We start from the raw sequence: 24,183 nt of genomic DNA, 5'->3' as shown, positions 1-24,183 counted from the left end.
TATCAAGGGAAACACCATCCTTCCATTTACCCAGGTTCACAACTTTGGAGTCATCCTTAATTCTTCCCTTTCCATCAATCTCTATATCTAATCAGCTGCCAAGTCTTATTGACTCTACTTCTAAAACATCTCTTAGGATTCATCCTCATCTCTACTTGTACAGACTCTACCTTACCTTGGGCAATCATTATCTCCTACCTTGTCTATTGCAATAGCTTTCAAAATGGCCTTCCTCCTTTTAGTCATTCCCCTTCCAATCCATCCTTCACACATTTGCTCAATAGCCTTAGAACACAAATCTAATCATCTTAGTCTCTCACTCAAAAATATTCAGTGGTTCTCTATTGCCCTTTGGATAAAATCTAAAAACCTCAAGTTGGCATTTGTGGTCTTCTACAGTTTGGTTTTTCATTTGCCTTTCTAGCTTTATTGCAATCATTCCCCCTTTTTTATACCCAGTTCCTGCCAAATGGAACAGTTAGCTAGGCCCTTAACACACTATGCCATCTCCTGCCTTTATATAAGTGATACACCATTTCTGGAATACACTGGAATCCTTACCTTCAAGACACAACTCAGCTGTCAGCTCTACGATGAAGTCTTTGCTCTTCTCCCTATTTAGTGCTCTAGCCTTTTAAAAATGGCCTTGCACATACATATCTGCACACATGCTATAAATGCTGTATTCTACCCTCACTAACCCCTGCCCATCTTCAATAGAATAAAAATTCCACGAAGACAAGGACTATCTCCTTTTTGAATCCTCAGCACCTGGCATGTAGTAGGGACTTAATGTTTGTGGTTCAATTGTTTCTGATTATTCTGGTCTATTCAAATGATACTGAAAATCATTACTGTGCAGTTTTTTTGAAATTATTTTTTTCAATTAAGCATTGATTTTTCTCCCTCTCACCTCCCCAACCCCCACTGAAAGTAAAAAACAAAACCTATGCATAGCCAAACAAAACAAATTTCCACTTACGCCATGTTTAAAAATGCAGTGCTACAGAAGTTTTGAGTCCTGCTTTAAAGTATAATTTGAAGTCCGGAGGTGCTATCTCGCCTTCATTCCTAATTTTTTCATTGTTTCCCCTGTGATTCTAGATCTTTTGTACTTCCAAATGTTATCAGTTAGGCTCTCTAAAATATTCTATTGACAGTTTGATATAGCATTAAATTTGTAAATTAATTTAGGAAGTAACATTTTTATTACATTCTCATGGTCCAGACACAAGTACTACATATCCTTCAAGTTAAGTAGCTTTTTTTCTCTAAGGAACACTTTGCAATTCAATATAATTATTGAATTGAAATGCTTAAGGAATCAGGGAAGGAAAAGGGGTAGAAGGATGGAAAGAGGGTCATGTTGACTGAATTTATATTGTACAATCTTCTTCACAGGTTCCATAAAGAAAAATGAGAATATAATGCATATGGAAGCACCATATGATACAATGCTTCAAGAAAACTGATTTCTCTGGATAATTCCTTTACCAATGCACAGCACAACTTGTCCGCACTTTAGGACATGGCTGAGTTGCCTTGACCAAAAATATTACTTTGCACTCAATTGCTTTAATATTTGAGGTTGGTTCTTTGACGGTTATGCTGCTAGTTCCATACTTATGGCCATTCCAGTTTGGTAGGACCACCTGTCAGAATTTGAGCTCAAAGACTTTAAGGTGAGACCACTTTCATGCCAAGATAAGGCATGGGAAGACTACATTATGAACAAAAGTTATAATATATGTAGTAGACTGGGCTTATGATTTCCATAAACTTTGAAAGTTTTTTTTTTTTAAATAAATCCTTGACACCAAGTTTATACTTCTTGTAATCTGTCTCTCTCTGCTAAAAACACATTCTGGGGACTGGGATTGAGGGTCTGAGTGGGGGAAATTAATATAGGTAGATGAAATCTGGTCAATCAAGGTTTTGCTGTACAAAAAACTGAAACTGAAATAAGAAATTAAATGCTGTGAAACTGTAGGTTCCAAGAAAAATATCCTATTACCTGAAAGCCAATTCAGTAAGGCCAAACTTCAACTTATGTTCTTGATTTATAGGGGAAGCACTAGCCCTTGTAACCTTAATGCAAAGAAATTTTAATTTAATTAAAGCTACTTTACCAGTTTGCACTGAGGAAAAAAAAGCAATGTGTAACATTTCATGTATCATCAGTAATACTGGTCAAATTCATTCCTTGTTTTGAAAGCAGTTTTCAAGAAAGAACTGCTAGAGATCAATGCCACATAGTGAATTCCCAGTAAATTATACATGGCCCTACCTTCCCAGAGATGCATTTTCTACCTTGATTCTTGATAAGACATTTCAAACTCACAGATCCTAAAAACTGAAACCTTCAGATCAAAGCTTTTTTTTTTTTTAGAGTACAGGCCTTCTTCAATACATGATATCGCAGCAGATTGATGAAACCACATCTTTCCACATATAACATTCTGAAATGTTAGAACATACTATAAAATGTGCCACTGGCCCAATTAATTAAGTATCACAACATTCAGAGGGCCTGGATATTTTAAAATATTGGTGCAAAGCAGCTTAAGCTCCATTAAACTGAGGAATCCAGAATTATGTTGTAAAGCAGAGTGATAACATCACATTTAGACTCCAAGGAGTGGGAATCTGATGATGTTTTGAATTACAGTGGTATCAAGATTAATTCCTGGCCCCATTTAAAAGAAACATTCAATCTGAGTTGTTTACACATAAAACCTGAATCTACACTAATGCATCAGGTGAATGCCTTGACAATTCTATTGCTCTATGTAAATTACATTTATAGGCACGTACTAGCAAGGCTGTGAAAATGTCAGTGTTAGCACTGAAATATAACAAGATGGCATATCTGGCTGAAGTTCAGATTGCCATTCTGAACATTAATTCTCAGGATCATCCACAGCTACTGTGTCATGATGTGCCATCTTCCTTAATTAAAGGTAAGTATTTCAGTAAGTGATCTCTTAAAGAAAACTTGCAATGTATGAATTGTCTGTGGCTTATCAGGTCCTGCTCGCTTGGATTTTAAATCTCGCCAGATTTAAAAGTTAGGCAAGTGTACCTCTTATGGATTTGTAGCAGAAAACTGAATAGGAATGTTTTAGGAACAAATTTGGTAAGGATACATATGCATAGGTGAGCCAAAAAGGTGTATTATTTCACTGAGACACACAGACACTGAGATAGCGATTTGCTAGGTACTTGTTTACTTTATGAATAAGCCGTGTAAAGAACATGTTGAATTTGTAGGAGACGGAAGCATGTCCATCACTTGCTATTCTCTTGCCATTCACTGAAGAGGGATGACAGGTTCAGGGATAATAAACATCCAGCGCTGGGTAACAGAAGTTACTACAATAAAAAATAAGAAAACCCGGCCATCTGATGACACATCAGTTAGAATGATCTAGCTTCTATGATAAAATACCAGTCAAGTTGAATACATCAGTTGGCAACCTATCTTGAGCCAACAGAGATACCCTCATTATCAAGGGCCTAAGGTTTAGATCTACTTCAAAAAAGAAAAGAAAAAAAAAAACAAACAACCTAGTACAGCATCAGAAGAAATTACAGCCCCAAACACTTACATACATATATACATATAAGTAAGTATGTCTGTATATCAGATTATACATATATGCAGATGAGATAGGAATTAGGTTGAAGTTAATGGGAAATAAACCAAGCAGTTTAGATTGAGAGAGTAAAGGTCAGATAAACAGAGTACAAAGGAGTGAGCAGCTTTGGTGTCTGCTTCAAAGGATGAAGAACATTTACCTGATTTTACTCACAAATCAGCCTAAGGTTTTAAAAAGAAGAAAGAGGAATTCTGACAATGGTTTTTGTTTCTTGCACCAGAAGCAGTGATGCAGTGGCACGGAGTCAGACTTACACACTCCAAGCCCTGAACATGTTAATGATTTGTGACAGAGACAATATAAAATAACAGGAGCAAATGAGTCCTTAGTGTTGATCATTGCAAATATACACAAACTGTTAATATGGCAAGCGCAAAAGCCACAATACTGACAAAAACACCAGTGTGAGTCTATAATTAGCCTAGCCTATGGGTGGGGAACCTGCAGCCTTGAGGCCACATGTGGCCTTCCAGGTCCTCAAGTGCAGCCCTTTGACTGAACACAAACTTCACAGACAAGTAAAGATTGTGAAAACTGAATAATTCCCATTCAGTTTACACACGAGACAATGCTCTCAAGGCTGTATGGAACAGTGTCACATGGAAAAATTTAAAAATCATTAAAAGAATGAAAAGAAAAACATCACAAAAATTTGAAAATGATTAGACTGCTTCAGGAACATTAACTATTTTTAATCATAAAAACTAAAGAAAAATAGATTGGTAGCTTTTGGTTTTATTGAAAATACATTTTAGAAAGAACTGTAGCAAACCAGTTTAGGGGAATATTTTCAGCCTTGTTCACACGAGTGATCAACTTACTGGTGCAGCAACAATCTTCCAGAGTTCCTGCAAGGGGAGAGCAGATTTTAAAACTAAATTCTGGTCACTATGATGAAAATATCAGTTTAATAAAGGGAAGTCCTTAGCATAAGAGATTTTTAAACCTTATGCAAACCACCACATTCTATCAGTAACATACAGATTGTTTTAGAAATTGGAGAATTTCTTTGTTATTCTGAGATACTCTCATCTAATTGTAAGAAAAGTTGGATGTATAATACTCTTGCAATATAAGAAGACATTTGGGATTCAAACAATTAAAAATGCCAAAGTGAGTGTCATCACAATTTGTCAATTTTAAAGGGTCTTAACCACAATATACTGTGGCTGATGAATCTGGTGGGGAGTTTTTCTTTTGTTATACACTGTTACCCTTAAAACCTGCCGGTGAAGAAATGGAAAACAGCACACCATTTTCTCTATAAAAAAACTCATTTGCTAGAGATATGCTTAGAACATGAAAATATCAAGCTTTTAAATTTAGAGACACACTGAAAAGTAGAAACATTCAAATGACCTCAATTTCTATACCCGTGTCTATATTATAAGAAATACATATAAACACATACATATATTTCCTTTCATATAACATTCATGTAGAATTTGAGCAGGTTACCTATCTATAAAGGTACATAATGCAAGTTACTATACAGATTAGTAATACTTTTAATAAAACAGGGAAGATTCATATAAGTGACATACATAACTTATAAACATTTGCTGCAAGAACAATTCATGCCAATCCAGTTTTGATTTAAATGCTGCCCAGATGTATTATTCAAATATGGAGTACCCTTAAATGCTGATAACACTTGGAAGGTCAGCTGGTTTTTTTTTTTTAAGAGAAAAAAATTTCTTACTCTTATAAAGGGATTGAACTTTTTTGATGCAAGAAAAATTTCTCCCCTTTAAGACAACAGTAAAACTTAGCAACTATTTCCTCTGTTTCTTGAAATAGCATTAAATACATAATGAGGGTCCAATACATACTTTTCAATGAATGAACAAATGTACATTATAAAAGTAAGCATTAGAAAACACAATGTACTAAAATACCATTTGTGTTTGTAAATGTGTCACTTGGGCTAACCTCAATGTAGGTGGGTAGGAAGCTATCTTTAATCAGATAATGATCATACAGAGAATAAGTGCAAATAAATACAAAGCAGTTACATACAAGGCAGTCTGAAAGGAAAACACTAGCTTTAGGGGAGGGGGGGTGGTGGTCAGGAAGGGCTTCATGTAGAAGGTGGTATTGAACCTGCATCTTGAAGCCAAACAGGGATTCTATGACAAGAAGAGGGAGTACAAGCCAGGCATGCATGGGAGAGGGCGAGTAGAAGGGCAGGGACAGGAGATGGAGTGTTCTGTGTGTTTATATTTGATTCTAGGGGCAAGAGAAAGCCACTGCAGATGAATGAGTAGAGTTAGATATGGTCAGATCCAGACTTATGGAAAATCACTTTGGCAGCAGTGTGTCGGGCAGATTAGAGTGGGGAAACCAATTTAAATAACCTAGGTGAGAGGTGATGAGGGTCAAACTACGGTGTAGTTGTGTTACTAGAGAGGAGTCAGACATAAGAGATGTTGGGGACAAAGAAATGGAAAGATTGGTCAGTTTTCTGGATATGTGGGGGAGAAAGAGAAGTTGATAAAGCTGAGATTGTGAATCTGGAAGACTAGAAGAATGGTGGCTCCTTCAAAAGAAATAGGAAAGTTTGTTAGAAAGATGAGTTGGAAATGGGGGAATGAAAATGAGTTCTGTTTTACACATGCTGAGTTTGAGATATTTCTAGTTTTTTTTTAGTTGTTTTTGACTCACTGTGACTCCATTTGGGGTTTTCCTGGCAAAGATGTTGCAATGGTTTGCCATTTCCTTCTCCACTTCATTTGATGAGATGAGGAAACTAAAGCGAACAGGTGAAGTGACTTGCCCAGGGTCACACAGCTAGTAAATGTCTGAGGCCATATCTGAATTCCAACCTCCTTACTCTAGGCCTGATGCTCTATCTACTACTAGTAGTTATTCCCCAGTATACCCAGCATGACATATCCAATAGGCAACTAGTGATGTTGGCATGATGTTTGGAGGAGAGAATGGGGTTTGATATATAAGTCTGGGAGCAATCTGCTTGGAAATGATAATCAAATTCATGTGAGCTGAAGAGGTCACTGGGGAAGTGGAGAGCAAAGAGGGAAGGAGTCTAGAATAGAGCTTTGGGAAACATCCACATTTAGGAACCATGATACAGAGACATGCTATAGCTAGCAAAGGAAAACTGAGAAGTGGTCAGACACGTAGGGGAAAAACCAAGAGAGATGAGCATCATGAAATCCCAGAGGGAAGAGAGTAGGAAGAAAGGATAGTCAATAGTATTAAATGCATAAGAGATGTCATCAAGGATGAGGACTAAAAAAAAATGTATCAGATCACTGTTAACTCTGGAAAGAGCAATTTCAGTCACCAGTCCTTCTAGAAAACTGAAATTCAAATATTAGTTACTCTTTTAGATTAAAGCTCCGATGGCATTATTCTGTTAAAATGTAATATGTATGAATATACTTTAGGCTGATTATCAGATTAGTCCTTTAAAGACAGCAAGGTCTGTAGAGAAGGGGCATTAACATGCAGATCACTTTTCACTGGAAGAATATTAGGAAACATCTGGAGGTTGTTACGATGTTATAGAAGACCTCAACTACAGTGGTGAGCTTGGGTTGGAAGAGGTACTGGGTACTGGGAAGGTGGAGGAGAAGCTGACAAAAGAGAACAGAGTAGAAAAGGAAAGGAGAGAGGAGGAAATGCCAAGCATGATGTTTGGCATCCTTCACAATTCTTACACCCTAGTCCCTGGGTGCTACTATCAATGCAGAGAAAAAAAAAAACTTCCTAAAGTACAGTAATTAAGAAGTTTCAGTTTGAAGTTTTTTTTGGCACATTCAAGGTTTTTTTTTTTTCTGCTGACTAAACAGCTTAGTGGCAAAGCAATTAACTCAGCATATTACTGCTAGTTTACTAAATGAATGGTACTTACCAACTGCTCTATACGTTCATAAACAAGGAACTGGGGGAAAGTAGCTTCAATTGGCTCTACAATAAACTTCATTTTGCCATCTCTGAGTTTCTGTAGATCATTTAGGGAAAATCGAAAATGATTGTAAGCTTCACATGTGATGTCCAAATGTCTAAGTGTGAAGTTTAGTCTGAAAAAAAAACATAAGAACCATGTGTTACACTGACAATTTCTCAAGACATGCTTTTCTTCTATAATACTTAAGAGATATTGCTAACTTCACTTCCCTAACCATTTACGCTACCCCAAACACTATCAGCTTGAATATTAATGTCTTTATATCCCTCTATCCCTTTTTTCCCCTGACTATTTTTGGGATTAGAGGGAAGTCAGGCCAGTAAGCTCCATATTTTTGAAAATAACCAGAGTTGATAGGTTGAAATTAAAGCTCCTCATTTAGATGGACAATTAAAACCTGTTTCAGGATAGTTACAATTTCCCTGTTCCCTAGATCCTCTTTCTTTCTGATTCCTGGGCTGGATCACAGTAGACTTCAATTCTGGGCTAATAATTCTATTGCTATCTCTGTAAAATCAAGTAATTCAAATGCCAATCGCTGGCTCTCTTTGCTCAGTAAAATCCAAATTCATCAAACCTTTATTAAAATGTTTACTAGGTGAAGAGCTGTGGGAAAATTTCAAAGATGACACTGCGTACACAATGAGCAAAAATCTTCTAAAAAAATTAAGAAAAAGAAAAAATGTGCATGTTCTATTAGAACCATTTTAAGTGCAGTTCTCTCTGTTTGTCTCAGACCTGTATAGGTCTGAAACCAAAGCTTGGGTCATTTTTCACACCAGTGAAATTACCGTACATTTTGAAAATACACAAAGGCAAATGTTCTATATGTGTAGCACAAACACCATGTATTTCAACACCAATGAAAATCAGCACAAATGAGTTGATTTCCTCAGGCACCAGGCCCCAAACAGCAGAGACCTTGCAGGCACAATTTAGTCTGAAAACTGAAATAATACAGTTGTACTTCAAATGCCCAGGGGGAAAACAAAGTGATGCTAAGGAGTAAAGATCAACATTTTAAAGTTCATTTGACAGGGGGGAAATGCTGCCAGAGTTATATATATATATATTTATTTATTTCTAGAGTCTTTCACTTGTATCTCTGATGTACACACCTTATTTATTTGTTCCATCCTATGGTAAGTATTAAGATCCCAGAAAATGGAATTCCATAGAATTGTATTCTTCCTCATAGAATCCATATACATATATACACAGATATATACACAGATACATACATACACAACTCACATATGTGTGTGTGTACGAAGACAGAAACAGAGAGATTTAAAAGGTTTAAAAAGCAAATTTTGGCTGACACATGAAAAAAACCTTACATGTCATCAATGTAGTATACACAAAATGTGAAGCCAAACATACCTTTTCTCTATTGACAAGTAGACTGTACAAGCATTTTTCAAATTGTGAGTAAGTCTGTAGAGTGTTTTAAATAAAGCATCTGTGAGGTCATCATCATAAAAAACTGCAAAAAAATTAATAAAAACCAGCATATTACCACTTGAAAAATCTCATGCTTCTTAAGTTACCTACAAATGGTGTATGGAAACAGATCTTGTAAAAAAAGAAATATTTAGTCTCTTTTTTCTTTTTAGTTTGAAAATAATGTGAAATTTTTTATATGTTTTTTTTCTTTTTTATACTTTATTTTTCCCCCAATTATATATAGACAATTTTTAACATACCTTTTTTTTTGCCTTTTGGAGGGCAATTGGGGTTAAGTAACTTGCCCCAGGTTACACGCTAGTTTTTTTGTGTGGGTGTTAAGTGTCTGAGGCCAGAACTGAACTCTGGGGCTGGCACTTTACTCACTGCATCACCTAGCCGCCCCTTTAACATACCTTTTTTACAAGATTTTGAGTTCCAAATTTTTCTCCCTCTCTCCCCTCCCCTCTTCCTAAAATGGTAAGCAATTTGATATAGGTTTGTAAAGCCATGCATGAGCAGCTTTCCAGAGGGCTGCTGCTGTGAACAGCTTTCAAGGTTCTGCTTACATAGTATAGTGAGCTCTCTATTCAATAACAAATCAGAGCAAAACATTTACAGAAAATCAAGGTACAACATTCACAATGTTGTAACGTATCACAGAAAATCAAAATACAGCATTCACCATGTCACAACTCAACAACTTATCACTAAAATGGCCACATGTTTTCACCAAAGTAGTCACACAGTTTTCAACAAAGTACAATCATTTAGTAATTCAATCATTCCATTATCCTTAATTCAATCAGTTTTAAGGAGGGGAGCCTCCTTAATCCTTAACTCACTCATCCTTAAGGAGGTGGGACACAAAGTACAATAGTCAAAGTTCTCCACCCATGGAGTGCAATTAAGTTACAATATCAGTCACTACTCAGTACTCTCAAGGGGTAGTGGAAAATACACAGGCCATCCACCCCTAGGTCACAAGTAAGTTACAATTTTATCAGTTACTACTCAGTATCCACAGAGAGGTTTTTTCATCTTGACTCAAGGCAGGTAGCTCCTGCCTGAATCCACCAAACTGTCACCTGGGTTCAAAGGCAGACAGCTCCCAGTTCCTTGTCCAGCTCTCTGTACAGTTCCCGCTCCACCTTAAAGCTTAGTGTCCAGTCCATCTCAAATCCTTCATAGTTGCTGTTCCTGGGAAGAGAAAACTTAACAGAGCCACAAAGTACCGACACCACAGTCATGCTTCCCCTGGCAGCTCCAGCTGGCCCTCAGAAGTCCTTGGCAGCTCCAGTTGGCCCTTGGAAGTCTTCAGCAGCTCCGTTCTCAAACTCAAAATCACTTTCTCCACAGAAGTTCCAGTCCAGCAACAGCAGCCCAGCCTTCAGATGCTCACTGAGAGAAATTCCCTGTCTCTCTCTGACAGCAGCTGCTCTGCCTCCAGATGCTTGTCCCAAGAAGTTCTGTCTTTCCAGCTTGTGTTCTTCCTTACATACAGTATAGCACCTCCCTATTCTGCCCCTTCCTGTTACACCAACAACTTCCTCCCAAAGTGTTAACTATTTCTGTGTTAATTAAATAGGTTAAACAAAGTTAATTTGAAACAAGGTGCTAAGTACCTGCTTATCTGCCAATACAAAGGGGCATGGAATATCTTCAGATTCCATTAACATTACATAATGTAAAGCCATGCACAGTAGCTTTCCAGTGGACTGCTGTTGTGAACAGCCTTCAAGGTCCTGATTACACAGTATAGCGATCTATTTATTCAATAACAAATTGAGCAAAACGTTTACAGAAAATCAAGGTACAGCATTCACAATGTTACAACTTATCACAGAAAATCCAAATACAGCATTCACCATGTTACAACTCAACAACTTATCACCAAAATGGCCACATAGTTTTTACCAAAGTGGTCACATGGTTTTAAACAAAGTACATTCATTTAGTCAATCACAAAATCCTTAATTCAATCACAAAATACAAAAGTCAAAGTTCTCTACCCCTAGGTCGCAGTAAATCATAATCTTCTCAGTCAGTACACAGTATCCAAGTAAAGTCTTCTTTCAGTTTGACCGGAGGCTGGCTCTCAGCTTCCATGATTCCTCTTCCATGGTCCCAGCTCCAACCGTCACCTGGGTTCAAAGGAAGGCAGCGCCCAGTTCCTCGTCCAGCTCCTTGTCCAGTTCCCGTTCCATACTGAAGTTCACAGTGTCCAGTCTATTTCAAGTTCTTCACAGTTCCTGTTTCTGGGAAGATAAAGCTTGACAGAGCAATAGTAATATTCATTCACATTGCTGGCACCATCATCAATTCACTGTCTGCCTGTGAAATCAACTCAGACCCACCAACAAGGTCTGAGAACTCAACACAAATCAGCAATATAGAAATCAACACAGACCCACAAACAAGGTCCAAGAGGTCAGCACAAATCATCAGTAAAGTTCCAGGATCTCCAAAAGCCTCCTGCAGGACTTCTGTAAATACACAACCAGAAAATCCTCTTTTAGCTTCTAGTGAGGTCCCAGGGTTTCTGTATAAAGTATCACAAACAAACATCAGCACAGACAGCGCAGAGTGCCGGGATACCACCAGTTCTCAGTTCTGGCCTCTCCTTATATATGGTCATTAGCTCCTCCCCCTCCTGTTGCAGGAGTTCATGAGTTCTAGGGTTCACAAGTTGTGGGGTTCACATGTTCTGTTTCTTAACAGATTTGATACAAGACTCAAAAGAAACTTGAACTGAAACAAGGTGTTAATTCAATAGCTGAAACAAGGTGTGAACTACTGCTGTGTTTGCCATTACAAGGTTATATATGTGCAATCATGTAAAACCTATTTCCATATTAGTCACAGTTGTGAAAGAGGAAATAGACCAAAAGGGAAAAAAAAAACTATGAAAAAAATAAAGTGAAAATAGAATACTAGTGATTTAGATCCCCAATTGATAAAAGGTCAAAGGATATGAACAGGCAATTTTCAGATGAAGAAATTAAAGCTATCTATAGTCATATGAAAAAATGCTCTAAATCACTAATGAATAGAGAAACGCAAATTAAAACAACTTGAGTTACCACATAACACCTATCAGATTGGCTAACATGACAAAACAGGAAAATGATAAATGGTGAAGAAGATGTGAGAAAACTGGAACACTAATGCATTGTTGGTGGAGTTGTGAGAGAGCAAATTGGAACTATCCCCAAAGGATTATAAAACTGTGCATACCCTTTAATCCAGTAATATTACTTCTAGATCTGTATCCCAAAGAGATCATAAAAATGGGGAAAGGACCCACATGCACAAAAACATTTATAGCAGCCCTTTTTGTGGTAGCCAAGAACTGGAAACTGAGAGGATGCCCATAAATTGGGGAATGGTTGAACAAGCTGTGGTATATGAATGTAATAGAATACAATTATTCCATAAGAAATGATGAGTAGGCAGACTTTAGAAAAACCTGGAAAAACTTACACAAACTGATGCTAAGTGAAATGAACAGAACCAGGAGAACATTATACACAGTAACAGCAACACTGTATGATGATCAACTTTAACAGACTTAACTCTTCTCAGTAATGCAGTGATCTAAGACAATTCCAAAAGACTCATGATGGAAAATGCTCCCTACATCCAGAAAAAGAACTCTGGAGTTTGAATGCAGATTGAAGCATACTATTTCTCTTTTTTTGTTGTTTTTTCTTTCTTGTGGTTTTTCCCTTTGGTTCTAATTCTTTACAACATGACTAATTGCGTTTAATATGATTGTACATGTATAGCCTATATCAGACTGCACACTTTCTTCGGAAAGGGAATAAGAAGGGAAGGGGAGAAAATTGAGAACTCAAAATCTTATAGAAGTGAATGTTGAAAACAAAAATAAATAAATAAATGAAAGAAGAAAAGAAAAAAAGTGATTTAGAGTACTTCTTTAAAGAAACATATGGTCTTTAGGATTGAACTGGTACCTTATTGAGGTACAGAACTGCCTGATGCTATAATGATCAATTCTGGAAACACCTCTGTAATTCAGAAAACCACACACAAGGAGTTACACTATACTAAGCATATGAAAAATCTTCTGTGTGAAATAATGTTTCCTTACCATCAGCTGCCATTATGATGGTAGTATGAGCATATAAGTCAGAAATTTCTTCTTCAGACCAACTGAAAGGAACTTGAGGATCTATCAAAAAAAAAAAAAGGAAGAAAGCACAGTGATTTTAACTTCCCCATCCCTATACTTTACCATCAAAAATATAAATCAAGTTCTCTAGCAAAAGAAGACAAAAGAAAAAAAAAGTAGTAGCAAGGACCCACAAAGGAAATCTGCTCATTTTGAAGCGAATAAAGGCTGAGAAGTCTACATTTGGAATCAGTCCTGAAGGTACTTTAGAAAACCCATCCACCTGTCAAATTGCTCTAACTCTTAACAGAGAGGAAGCACAAATGGACTAGGAGTTGGGAGACTTGGACTCTAGTCCTGGTTCTTCTCTTAAATGTCTATAAAACCTTGGGCAAGTCATTTAATCCTTCTGTCTCTCAGCTCTCTCATCTGTAAAATACAATGACAGCGCAAGGTTCATTCATTAATCCAACAGCCACCAAGTAACTACAATGTGAAGAACACAGTGATACCAGCAGAGGAAGATACAAATAGGATTAAGTCTGGATCCCTTTCAGCTCTTGCTATTCACCTCCAAATTGTGGACTATGAGCAATCACTTTTCTCTCTCAGTCACCTTGTTCCCACATTGGTCTTTAGTAAATCTAGCAGAGATAACAATTATTTTAAACTATGGCAGAGCCTCTGATTGCTTATTCAGGAATAATTTCTTTTTTCAAATGCTCTTCTTTTTAAAATATCTTACTTTTATATCACATCCATTTCCCAATGTATCTCTTCCCCCTCTCCCTCTAAAACGGGCTTCCCTTTTAACAAAAAAGAAAAAAAAGGAACAATTTCGAAGTAAATGACTTGGTACTATATTAAGGAAGAGCTGTCAGTTAAAAAGTCTGAAGCAAATATTTAAAATAATAAGGAAGCAAACTTACCAGTGCATAAGTCATCTTTCAGCCAATCCAGTTCTTTAACCTTAACTGTACCTCCTATCGGGCACAAAAAAAAAATCATGTTACAAGTTGGGAGAGAGGAGCACAATACATGAAGAGAAAAATCTTCCTGAAACACCACAAGCTGAAGAAATTTGAAACTAATAACTAGAGAAAATATTTCTTTTCCCCTTAATTGGTAGGATGTACTAAAGACAGTTGAAATCTAGCATCGACAGTCACTGCAAAAAGATTTTTTTCCATTATTAAAAACAGTTTGAATGGTATGATTTCATTTTACCAATAAATGAAACAAAAGAAAAGTCAGATTTTAAAAAACCTTCTCATACAAGTGCAAAATGTTAAATGAACTTTACCTTCTGTTGCAGTCAGGTTCCTATTTAGGGCAACATTCCGTTCACACATAGTTAGGAGATCTTCACCCACATCTGAAAGTACATGTTGGTAAGCATTTTTCAGTACGAGAAATGATAACATTTTATATTTTAATGCTTTAATTTGGGGAGAGCTGTATTATCAAAGATAGGAATAAAATAAAATTATAGGAGACTATTCTATGCTTATATAGGGAAAGGGCACTGAAGGTACAGAAAAAGTTCTCCAGTCTATCTCATTTTTGAAATCAGAAGCAATAACTCAGTAACTTTAATTATGGTTCTTGGTTTTTCTGAGTGTAATGAACAACTTTCATGGTGGTTAAACTAAAATATTTGCTTAAAAGAGAGCTAGGCAGAGTGAGAATAGCTATTATTTAGCCACAGATCAAATTAAAATATTCATTTAAAAATTCTACATTATCTCACCATTAGCCCTTCCCATCATTTATACTTGAAAGTCTCTAAGTCACTTCTGTGACATGGTCTTTCTCATTTGTTTCAACAGGAATTTACTTCTGCTATAATCGTATTGACCTAACAAGGCTATGGTTTTTAAAAGTAATTTTTAGTCGAGACTACGATACATCTGGTTCACACAGAAAATGAAAAATCTTTTTCATGTATACAGAAAACTACATTTCAGTGCATTTAATAATGTGTACAAGAAATCAATGCTACTTCTATAGTTCTCCTTTTCATAAAGAAAATCAACCATGTGAACTGGTCTGTCTCACGACACTATGACAAACACAGGAAAGATTAAGATGTTGTCTTTCTTATAGTATATAATAGTAAGTTGTAGTAGGCTCAAGTTAGGATTCTCAAAGTTTGCTATGAAAAGACTGGAACAAAGATGGGTTTAACTTATAAACAACTCATTCTCCTAAATCATGTACAGAACACCTTCTTGACGTTCTGTTTATTAGGGGATATTGAGCCTCTGATAAATAGTGGCAAGAATTTTAACAATGTTTGAAGAGTTAGGAATTTAAAGAATATACCTCTTGTTGCTATTCTGAATTATAGAAAACATGACCTATTCAAAACTGTGATTAATTTGGGCGAGGAATATTACATAATCATAGGATCTCACTTCAGAAAACCAAAATCAAAATTAAAAACTCGAAATTAATGTAGGTTTGAAGCATCTGGTTATAAAATTTAAAAAATTCTTTTGTCAAATAATTATGTTTACTGTTGAAATTTTAAGTGACACATTTCCTAAAGAATGATTTATTACAAAACAGTAACTTGCTTAATTTTTAATTTAAATGTCCTCAGAAAAAAATAAAATATTTTGTTTTCTAAGTACAAACAAGAAAGAATACTCTTTCAAGGTGTCGAGTTGGCTTATTGTTTGCAGCAAGGAGGAGATGAAGGGGAAAGAGTTCAGGTAGCCAAATTACTCCTTCTAGACCTGTTAAACCACTCATCCTATTATATGTTAGAAAATCCAAGGTGACAAGTGATCCCAACAACCCTCTTCTATTACCGAAGATTCAAAAACACAAAAATTTAGGTAGGAAAAATGTCAGACCTTTCTTAAGTTAAAAGCAACATACTGAGGCTTTGACTAAGAGTCAGGAGAACTGTGTCCTAGACCCAGCACAGTCATTAAATAACATGTGACCTTGGGTAAGCTACTTCCCTTGTGGGGGCCGGGATGGGGGAGCCCAGTTTATTCATCTAGAAGGAGACTGAATTAGATGATCTCTATGTCCCTCCCAGCTCAAAAATGCTATGATTCGCCTGGAAGAGGCACAGAAACACTTTCTTAAGAGATTCTGAAATATCTGAAAATTCTGCCTGCTCAGTTTAATATTAAATATGTGGTAAAAAGAAAAATTAAACGAAATCATCTTTTAAGAGCTGCCTCAAGACTGCGGTTTCCCTCAGCTAACTCTCTGAGAAGTGAACATTTGTTATTTGTAGAAAACTGGAAGGAGAGGCTAGTGTATGTGAACTGTTCATCATAGCCCCCCAACCTTGAATAACCCACACTTTATTATGGGATTTCCTAGTAAAAGGGCTGCATGATTTTCAGATCTTTCCCACATTTTTCTCTTTGGTAAGGAAATGTATGTATCCCTTTCTCCTTCCTGCTCTTGCCCCCTCCATTTCTCTGGCACTTCTCTCCTTTCTCAGTTGGTAGGAGACTGATAGCAGCACAGGTTCCCCATAGTCCTAAAAGAATCCTGTTTATGTCTGGTTTTAATCTAAAGCTTCAGGGTCACTTTGACAACAGCGATCAAAATCAAGTTGGGGGAATGGGTAAGAGGGAGGGGAGAGATAAAGTCAGGGTAATAAAGAAGAAAAATCAATAGCTGCTTGCTTTCAATTTTCAGTTTGTGTATACACTTTAAGAATACTGTTATTTTACTCAAATAATGGAGACACAAAGTACCTGTGCAGTAAACAGTCTCAGCAACCATTGCTGTGATGATGCTGGCAATCCCGGTGCCAGCCCCAAGCTCAAGCACAGTGCAGCTTTTGAATAGGTCACATTGGAACAGGATGTAGTCAGCTAGAAGGAAAGCTCCTCGCCACACCTTCAGGGTACAAGTAAAGCACAGATCAAGCTTTAAGGAAAGTTCTAAGATGCTAAAGGCAAAAAACAAAAGAACACACCTACCTGTTTGCCAACGTCTTCGAGAGGGGTGGCCATAGTGTGCTCTGGCAGAATGGAAAACCAATGATCACATATTCTTTGAAAGGAACAGGCAATAAGGAGAAAAACAGTCTTGATTTTTTAAATTTAGGGCTGTTTTGCTCTTCATTTATAAGATAATATCCAACAGGCAAGAATAACAGCTCTGAATTTTAAAAGTAGACAGATTCTGGGCTTATTACTGTGCTAACAAAGATGGCAAATAGCATCTGATTTAAACCTAAATAGCACCCCTCCTCTCATCCTGTACCCCGAAACTGTTGGCCACTAGCAACTTAGGTTAGATGAATTTGTGATTGGTAGGTAAAGCAACTAAGCATGCATTTATTTTTAATAGAATACACTCTTTCAGAGGTACTTAAATTTAATACACTATTTCAGAGGGACTTAAATTTTTTAAATTCAGAAACATAACAATCAGAACACTACAGAGGCAGGTTTAACATTCTTCCCCACACTTGACTTTTGAGACTTTTAAGTCACTAGGTTTTATTGAAGGAAAACCAGATATACTGCCCTGCTTTGCATTCTCTTTATGCAGAGGTCTTCTAAATCTTCAACTCCAGCCCTGTCGTCTCTTCAATTGCACCTAATTACTTATTGGACATCACCACCAATATATCTTGCCAGGATTCCAAATGCAATATCATCTTTTCCCCCAAGCCAGCTAACAACCCTATTTGTATCAATAGTACCTCATTTTTCCAGGCACTAAAGCTCGAGAAAGTAAAGTGATCTGCCCAAAGTCACATAACCAGTTAGTGGAAATTTATCAAGTGGGTTCTTGCATATAGAGGAAGTGGGCAACATACTGGATGCTGTCTTCACAGTCTCACAGAAGACACAGACATACTTTGTGAATGGACAATTCTTGCATATTTACCTATTTTAACCATATTGTGGTAGATATTTTCTTGCTCTTCTTCACTGAAATGTTCTGCTCCCTGGGTTAGAATTTTAGGGTGTACCTTATTTCTTGATGGCTCTTTTTGTTTTGTCTCAGTGAAAACCCGTGGTCTTCTCACCACTTCCAAGTCACCATCATTATCTAACAGAGCTTCTATTCTCGTACAAGGGCAAGTTTGAATTTCATTCTCGTTCAGAAAATCAGTGCCACTGCTATTCTTGCCACAGGATTCCTGAATACTTCTGTCATCATGTACAGTATTTTCTATTTGAATGTCTTTTTGTTTTTTACCCTTAACTTGATTATCTTTCCAAGAATCTTTGTTCCACAGAAGTTTGAATTGTGACAGAAAAACTGAAAGACAAAACGGATAGAAATATGAGGCAGGAAGATCTCTCTTGGAAAGTGCTAACTTCTTTACTAAGACATTTGAAAGTCCAGTTTGACAGTACTAAATAGAAAGCCGGGAATAACAGGATGCATGCCCACAGGGTTCACATGATGGGGTGAGTTACTTGGAGGATAGGTTCAACATTGACTAAACCCTTTACAATTTGGTAGTCAAAAACTGAGATGAGTGCTAATAAGCAAGTACAAAGTATTTAGATAAAACCCATAAAACAGGACCTACTTAATGTAGGGAATTTCAGAAGAGTAAGTTCAAGAGCATATCACTAAACACATCTTACCATAAAGCATGATAATGACATGCACAAACAGGAATATAGCATATAGAAACCGCATGGCAATGCTTGAGTTATATTCTATACGAGTTAAACCTTCATAAAGACTGTCCAATTCAGGGCTCCACAGCTGAAGAGGGTTGGAAATTTAGAGAGGCTTTAGATCAGGGATTCTTAGTCTTTTTTTGTGTCATGGACCTGTTTACAGTCTGGTGAAGCCTAGCACCCCTTGTGGGGGGAGGGTCTGTGGATCCTGGGTTAAGAACTCCTGCAATGTGGATGATACCATGGAATGGTTGTTAAAGGTCGGAACTTAAACTCTTTGAGAGAAGTTCAAAGGAGCTATTTGGGAGAAGAGGCTAAGGAAAACCTAATCCTGGTGTTTCTATATTTAAATGAAGGGTAGTTACATAGAAGGCAGTAGCCAGTAGTTCTTTATCTCCAAAGACAATAAAATGATAAGGGATCTCAGAAGTGGGTTACTCTAACCCAAATACTTTCCAAATAGGAAAGCGGAGGTCTGGAGGGGTTAAGTGACAAGGTCACTCAAATTACAAGGAGAAGAGCTGGGATTTGAGCCCTGGTCCTCAATCCTGGGTTTTTTCCTTTGCACCATACTCCACCACAGCAAAAAAAAAAACAAAAACAAAACCTGCCTTTTTCTCAATGAAGAACTCATTGTGTTGCTAATTAACTCCTCATTCTTTCCTTTCCCCCAATCACTGTTAAGAAAAGGACATATGATTCTATTCTTGGAGGTGCGCTGGTTGGTAAATCAAATCCAAATGGAAAACAAACACATGAGAAGAGGGATTCTGCCATGAACCTTTTGTCCTTACCAGGTTGGCCAACAGCATTCAGACGCACCATGAGGTGCCTTCTGTTTGGGACATTTAGATGCACATCAGACAGCACAGTGTCACTTTTAAATGTAATTTCTTCCATAACTTCCTCCTCTTCTGGGTCCACCATCGTGCAATGTTGCTATTAATTTGTATAAGAGCATCTAGAATGAAAAGATAACCCCTTGATGAAAGGCTGTTGCAAATGAAAATGTCTAATTACCCACTTAATATTTATCAAAAGACACTTAGAAGTATGTCCTTGAGCTGGTTTAGGTTTCTTCAACAAGCATTTATTAAGGGCCCATTACGCGTGACAAACAGAGAGGTGCAGAATAGTGGTTGGTAAGTTAGCCTGAGTAAGGAAGACCGAGATTCAAGAATTCTGACTTTGATACATACTTTCTGTATGATCCTGGGTAAGTAATTTACTTAGTATTCAGGGCAACTGTTTTAAGATTTTAAGTAACAGATCAGGTGCTAAGCTGCATTGGAAAAGGAAATTTACTTATTAGGAGTTCCCCAGACCAGTGAAATCACAGGCTCCATCTAAAAAATTTTGTATAGCACACAATGGTAGGTACTGGAGATTCAAAGCGAACTAAAACAAAGTCCTGGCCCTCAAAGACATTACAATCAGATGGTGGTATTAAGATAGGCATACAAATAAATATAAAGCAAATTAGACTATTAATAGCATAAAGGGATTATAATCTATTTTGAGATTGGATGACTGAGATGGCGTATTTTGAACAATGCAAGCATGTACAGTATGTCTAATAAGGGTGTTTAATCATAGGAAGGATATATAATACAAATCATATGCAAGAAATGTTACTACTTGAGACACAACCCAGCCAGGGATCCATCTTGTTTCTTGGAATCTAATCACTCTAGACCAATGATTCAGCTTAGGGATATTACTCAGACGCCTCTTTTACTTCTCTTCCCTTACCAGCAGCGAAAGGCAAAAGGCAAAATTGTGAGTCTGTGAACAACTCTGATAAAAGCATTCGTTTTTTTAAGGTGCTGAAGGGGAAGAAGAGTTGAGGGGCTTGTATGCAGATTTCATTTATCCTTTAGCCCATGTGACTGAGAGCCGGTGACAGAACACATAGCTCTTTTATAAATGTCTACATTTCAGGTTGTAGAAGCCTAAGAGAAGGTTGTGAAAGCACTTTGTAAACTGCAAATGTCCTATATTCTTGTAAGGGGGCAGGGGGAAGAAAGGGAGTCTAAGACACCACCATGATTATAATTTTCCATCTCAAGAGGCCCAAGGGGGCTTGTTTCCAAGACCTGGTCTTCAAGTTTAAGTTAGTAGCTTCACCAGTTACTGTGTGTCCTTGGGGAAGTCACTTCCCTCCTTCCTCAGCTGTTTCCTCATCTGTCAAATGTAGGGTCGTTTCTGCACAAGGGCTGTCAACCCAAAAAGCATCGTTCTACACAACTTGGAAGGTCCCTCCTCACCTCCAAGTCTCTTTTCCCACCCAAGTGGGAGGACCTAAATTTCTATCATAAATCATGGAGTCAAAGGGCTGGAAGGGACCCGGGGGTTGGGGAGGTCATGCAGCTCCACGTGCACTTGAACCATGAATCCCTTCTGCAGAATGACTGACACAGAAGCACCCAATCTCCCCTGGAAAACCTCCAGGAAAACTGGGAGGGAGACTTTTGGGCAAGCCTGGTAGGGGCTGTGTGCACGCGTGTGTATGTACACATGTGTACACGCGCGCGCACACACCTAGATGTGCATATGCACATATGCGTATGCATGTAGCTAAAACCTGACGATCAGCTCCACTGCTTTAGCCTTTAAAAAGCAAAAACTGCAGGAAGTTTAAGACAAGAAGCCACCAAAGGACGGAGATGCGTGGGTCAGACCACAACGTGGGGGCGGGCGGAGGGGGCACGCGGCCTTACGCCGAACCAGACTCTCGATTCTTTTCGGGGGGCTTTTCTTACTTCTGTTAACAGCCTTCAGCACCGAGACGAGGCTGGGCGCTGGGGTGAAGTGTGAGGGTGGGGTCATGGGGTCAAAGGCAGGGCTGTGGACACACAGGTGAACGTTCAGACCGGGCCCTACACCCAATCATAGAAGAGCTTCCGCCCCGCCCCCCCACACCGCGGTCACGCGCACGCGCACGTCGTCTCCCCTCCGACCTCCCAGTTCCCCGCCCCGGGCCTACCTAGGGTCCGCCCAAGCATTTCCCCTAACACGCCCCCAGAATTCCTCGCTCCCCTGGGGACGCGCGCCTCCCTATGTCTCGAATGGAGAAGGGGAGGCTTACCCGGCTGCCGGGACGAGGCTGAGTCCGAGCGGACCCGCCAACCCCTCCACCCACTAGTCGGGGCAAGCCAGAGCCGCTTCCTCCCCCGCCGCCATGTTCGGCGCGCGTGGCCACGGAGCTCCTCCCTTCCAGCCTGGGAGCGCGCTTGCGAGGGCCGCCAGGGGGCGCTGTGGACGGGAGCGCGCGCCAGCCCCGCGCCGAGAGGAGGGAAGGGCTCGTGCGCGTGCTCGGCCACTGTGCTTTCCACGTGCCTGCGCCTGGGATCCCTGAACGGAAAGGGCTCCTAGCTGCGAACCCTGCCTTTGTTACCGTGCTGGCCGACGAGGCTAACCCCTGAAGAGCCTGGGGCAGTGCAGCCCCCCCCCCTCCCCCCCCCCCCCCCCCCCCTCTCTCACCCCCCCCCCCCCCCGCCCCCTGCGCTGGTGCTAAGCGTGCAGCTAGCAGGGAGAAGACTCGATCCTCTGTTTCTTCTCCTCCCTTCCCTCTCACCCTTCTTTCCTCTCCTTTCTTCCCCCTTCCTTTCTTCCTCTTTACTTCTTTCTCTTCCTTTCTTTTATCACTTCTTCCTTTTCTTTACCTTTTCTTCCTTTCCTTTTTATCCTCTTCCTTTTCCCTTTTTTTCAAACCCTTTGTATCCTTTTCTTCTTTCTTTTCCCCCTCTCTCTTCCTCCCCCCTCCCACTCTTTCCCTTCCTTCATTTAAAATTTTTTTTCTTCCTTCCCTTTTTGGCCTTGACCTCAGGAAAACTTGAAAAAATCTGTTGTCTGACACACATCCATGGCCAAGTCACTTAACTTCTCTAAGCCTCCAATGGGGGAGTTGTGCTAGAGGACCTTGAATGTCACTTAAGACTCTAAATCTGTGATCCCATGCTTCTCCTTTCTTTCTTCATTCCTCTTCCTTTCCTTTATTTTCTTCTCTTCTTTATCCCTTTAACTTTTCTTTCTTTATTTGTTTAAAAAGTGTTTCATTGGTGCATATTTTGTCTTTACATCACAGCCAACAAACAAACCCCTTCCCTGTGTCAAGTATGCAAAAACTCAGACCAGTCAAGTGGTCAATAAATAAGTATTTTATTTAGGCATTATAATATAGGCATTTTATTCAGGATCAAGGAATTGCAATTCGGGGTACCAGGCTATCTTTTCCTACAAGGATTCCAAGAAAGGGTAGTTTCAACAGGAGTTACACACATTCAGGAGGGGTGGGTGGATGGAGCGGTGGGTGGGTGAAACCACAAGATTGGTTTAAACTGCCTCTAGCCCACAGGGGCAGGCTGTTGGCTTGCCCCAAGCCAGAGTTATCTGTAGGGTCAGCAGAAGAGCCCAACTACAGAAAGAGAGTGTTGATGGGAGATTAAAAGAACAAAGTTGCAGCCTTTTAAAACTATTTCCATCCAGGAAGAGGGAGGATTAGAAACTGCTGGTCAGAGCAAGGTAGGGGCCCAGAGTTTCCCAGGGGTTGACACCTGCTCCCTTGTAATAGAAATATCTTCTGACAATGTAGACAATATTTTGTCCTCACTGTATCCTCCTGTCTCCTGGGGAGAGGTATGTTTTATTATCAATTCTGTTAACTCTTTGGGGTAGCTAGATGGTGTATACATAGAACCTGGAGTCAGGAAGACCTGAGTTCAAATGCAGCCTCAGATGCTTACTAGTTGGGTGACTCTGAGCAATCATTAACACTGTATGTCTCAGTTCCTCATCTGTGAAATGAAATGGAGAAGGAAATGGTAAACCAGTCCAATATCCTTCCCACGAAAAACCCAAATGGAATCAGGAAGAGTAGGACATGACTGAAAAATGATACAACAAAAATAGTACCTTAAACTGGTTTTCCAGATAGAGTTCAATTTTCTCTTAACTATCTCTTATTATTCCTTATCATTTGTACAAGCCAACTTGCTGCTAAAGAACGGCTGTCACACAGGTTGACATCTCCAGAAACGGAATTTTTTTACTTTCCTCGATAGAATCAGAGTCTGAAAGAGCTGGAAGGAATCCATGATATATTCTAGTTTGGCCCCACATTATATGATGAGAAAACTGTGTCCCAGAGATGGCAGAGGGAAAATTCAGGTGTCCCAATTCCTCTAGTCTCTTGCCCTTCCATTCAGTACTGAGCTCTATTGTCCTTTGCAGTGCTTGAGAGTTATTTCATATATGTTGATTATCTCATCAATTTAATAGTCCTCTGACTTTGCTTTTTAATGATGGATAGCATTTGGAAGATTAGTACTTTCGAGGGCCCTTAAGTCATATAGCTCAACCTCCTCATTTACAGAAAAGGAC

At 38.8% G+C, this 24,183-nt stretch overlaps 1 protein-coding gene across 4 annotated transcripts; it reads right to left on the bottom strand.

The window, feature by feature from the left end:
* Positions 1-3,210: 3,210 nt before the first annotated feature.
* Positions 3,211-22,009, bottom strand: METTL22 (methyltransferase 22, Kin17 lysine). 4 transcript variants are annotated; one of them, XM_069085457.1, is made up of 13 exons: positions 21,890-22,009; positions 19,596-19,762; positions 18,050-18,427; positions 17,131-17,171; positions 16,903-17,047; positions 14,478-14,549; positions 14,104-14,157; positions 13,154-13,234; positions 11,454-11,525; positions 8,977-9,079; positions 7,537-7,705; positions 4,481-4,507; positions 3,211-3,372 (listed from the first exon to the last, which is right to left on the bottom strand). In XM_069085457.1, exons 2-13 carry the CDS (start codon positions 19,726-19,728, stop codon positions 3,370-3,372), a joined length of 1,278 nt encoding a protein of 425 aa, XP_068941558.1. In that variant the 5' UTR covers positions 19,729-19,762; positions 21,890-22,009; the 3' UTR covers positions 3,211-3,369. The 4 variants fall into 4 exon arrangements, 3 of the variants coding, with proteins under 3 accessions (XP_068941558.1, XP_068941556.1, XP_068941567.1); XM_069085455.1 differs by lacking the exon at positions 3,211-3,372 and having other exon boundaries at positions 4,375-4,507; XM_069085466.1 differs by lacking the exons at positions 3,211-3,372; positions 11,454-11,525 and having other exon boundaries at positions 4,375-4,507.
* Positions 22,010-24,183: the final 2,174 nt, after the last annotated feature.

This window comes from Petaurus breviceps, unplaced genomic scaffold (genome assembly GCF_028583685.1).
Source record: "Petaurus breviceps papuanus isolate PSGF00001 unplaced genomic scaffold, PetGlider_PUasm1.0 118, whole genome shotgun sequence".
Classification (NCBI taxonomy): Eukaryota; Metazoa; Chordata; class Mammalia; order Diprotodontia; family Petauridae; genus Petaurus; species Petaurus breviceps.
This window is presented reverse-complemented; position numbering and strand designations above follow the sequence as displayed.

Bases quoted from the DNA above. Each gene is read 5' to 3' on its own strand.
- METTL22 (XM_069085455.1), bottom strand. From the start codon at position 19,728: ATGGTGGACCCAGAAGAGGAGGAAGTTATGGAAGAAATTACATTTAAA. The intron at 17,048-17,130 runs GTAGGTGTGTTC...TGTACCCTGAAG, and splicing joins TCGAAGACGTTGGCAAACAG to GTGTGGCGAGGAGCTTTCCT. The intron at 9,080-11,453 runs GTGGGTCTGTGT...ATTTTTTTGCAG, and splicing joins TGACCTCTTGGACCTTGTTT to TTTTTTATGATGATGACCTC.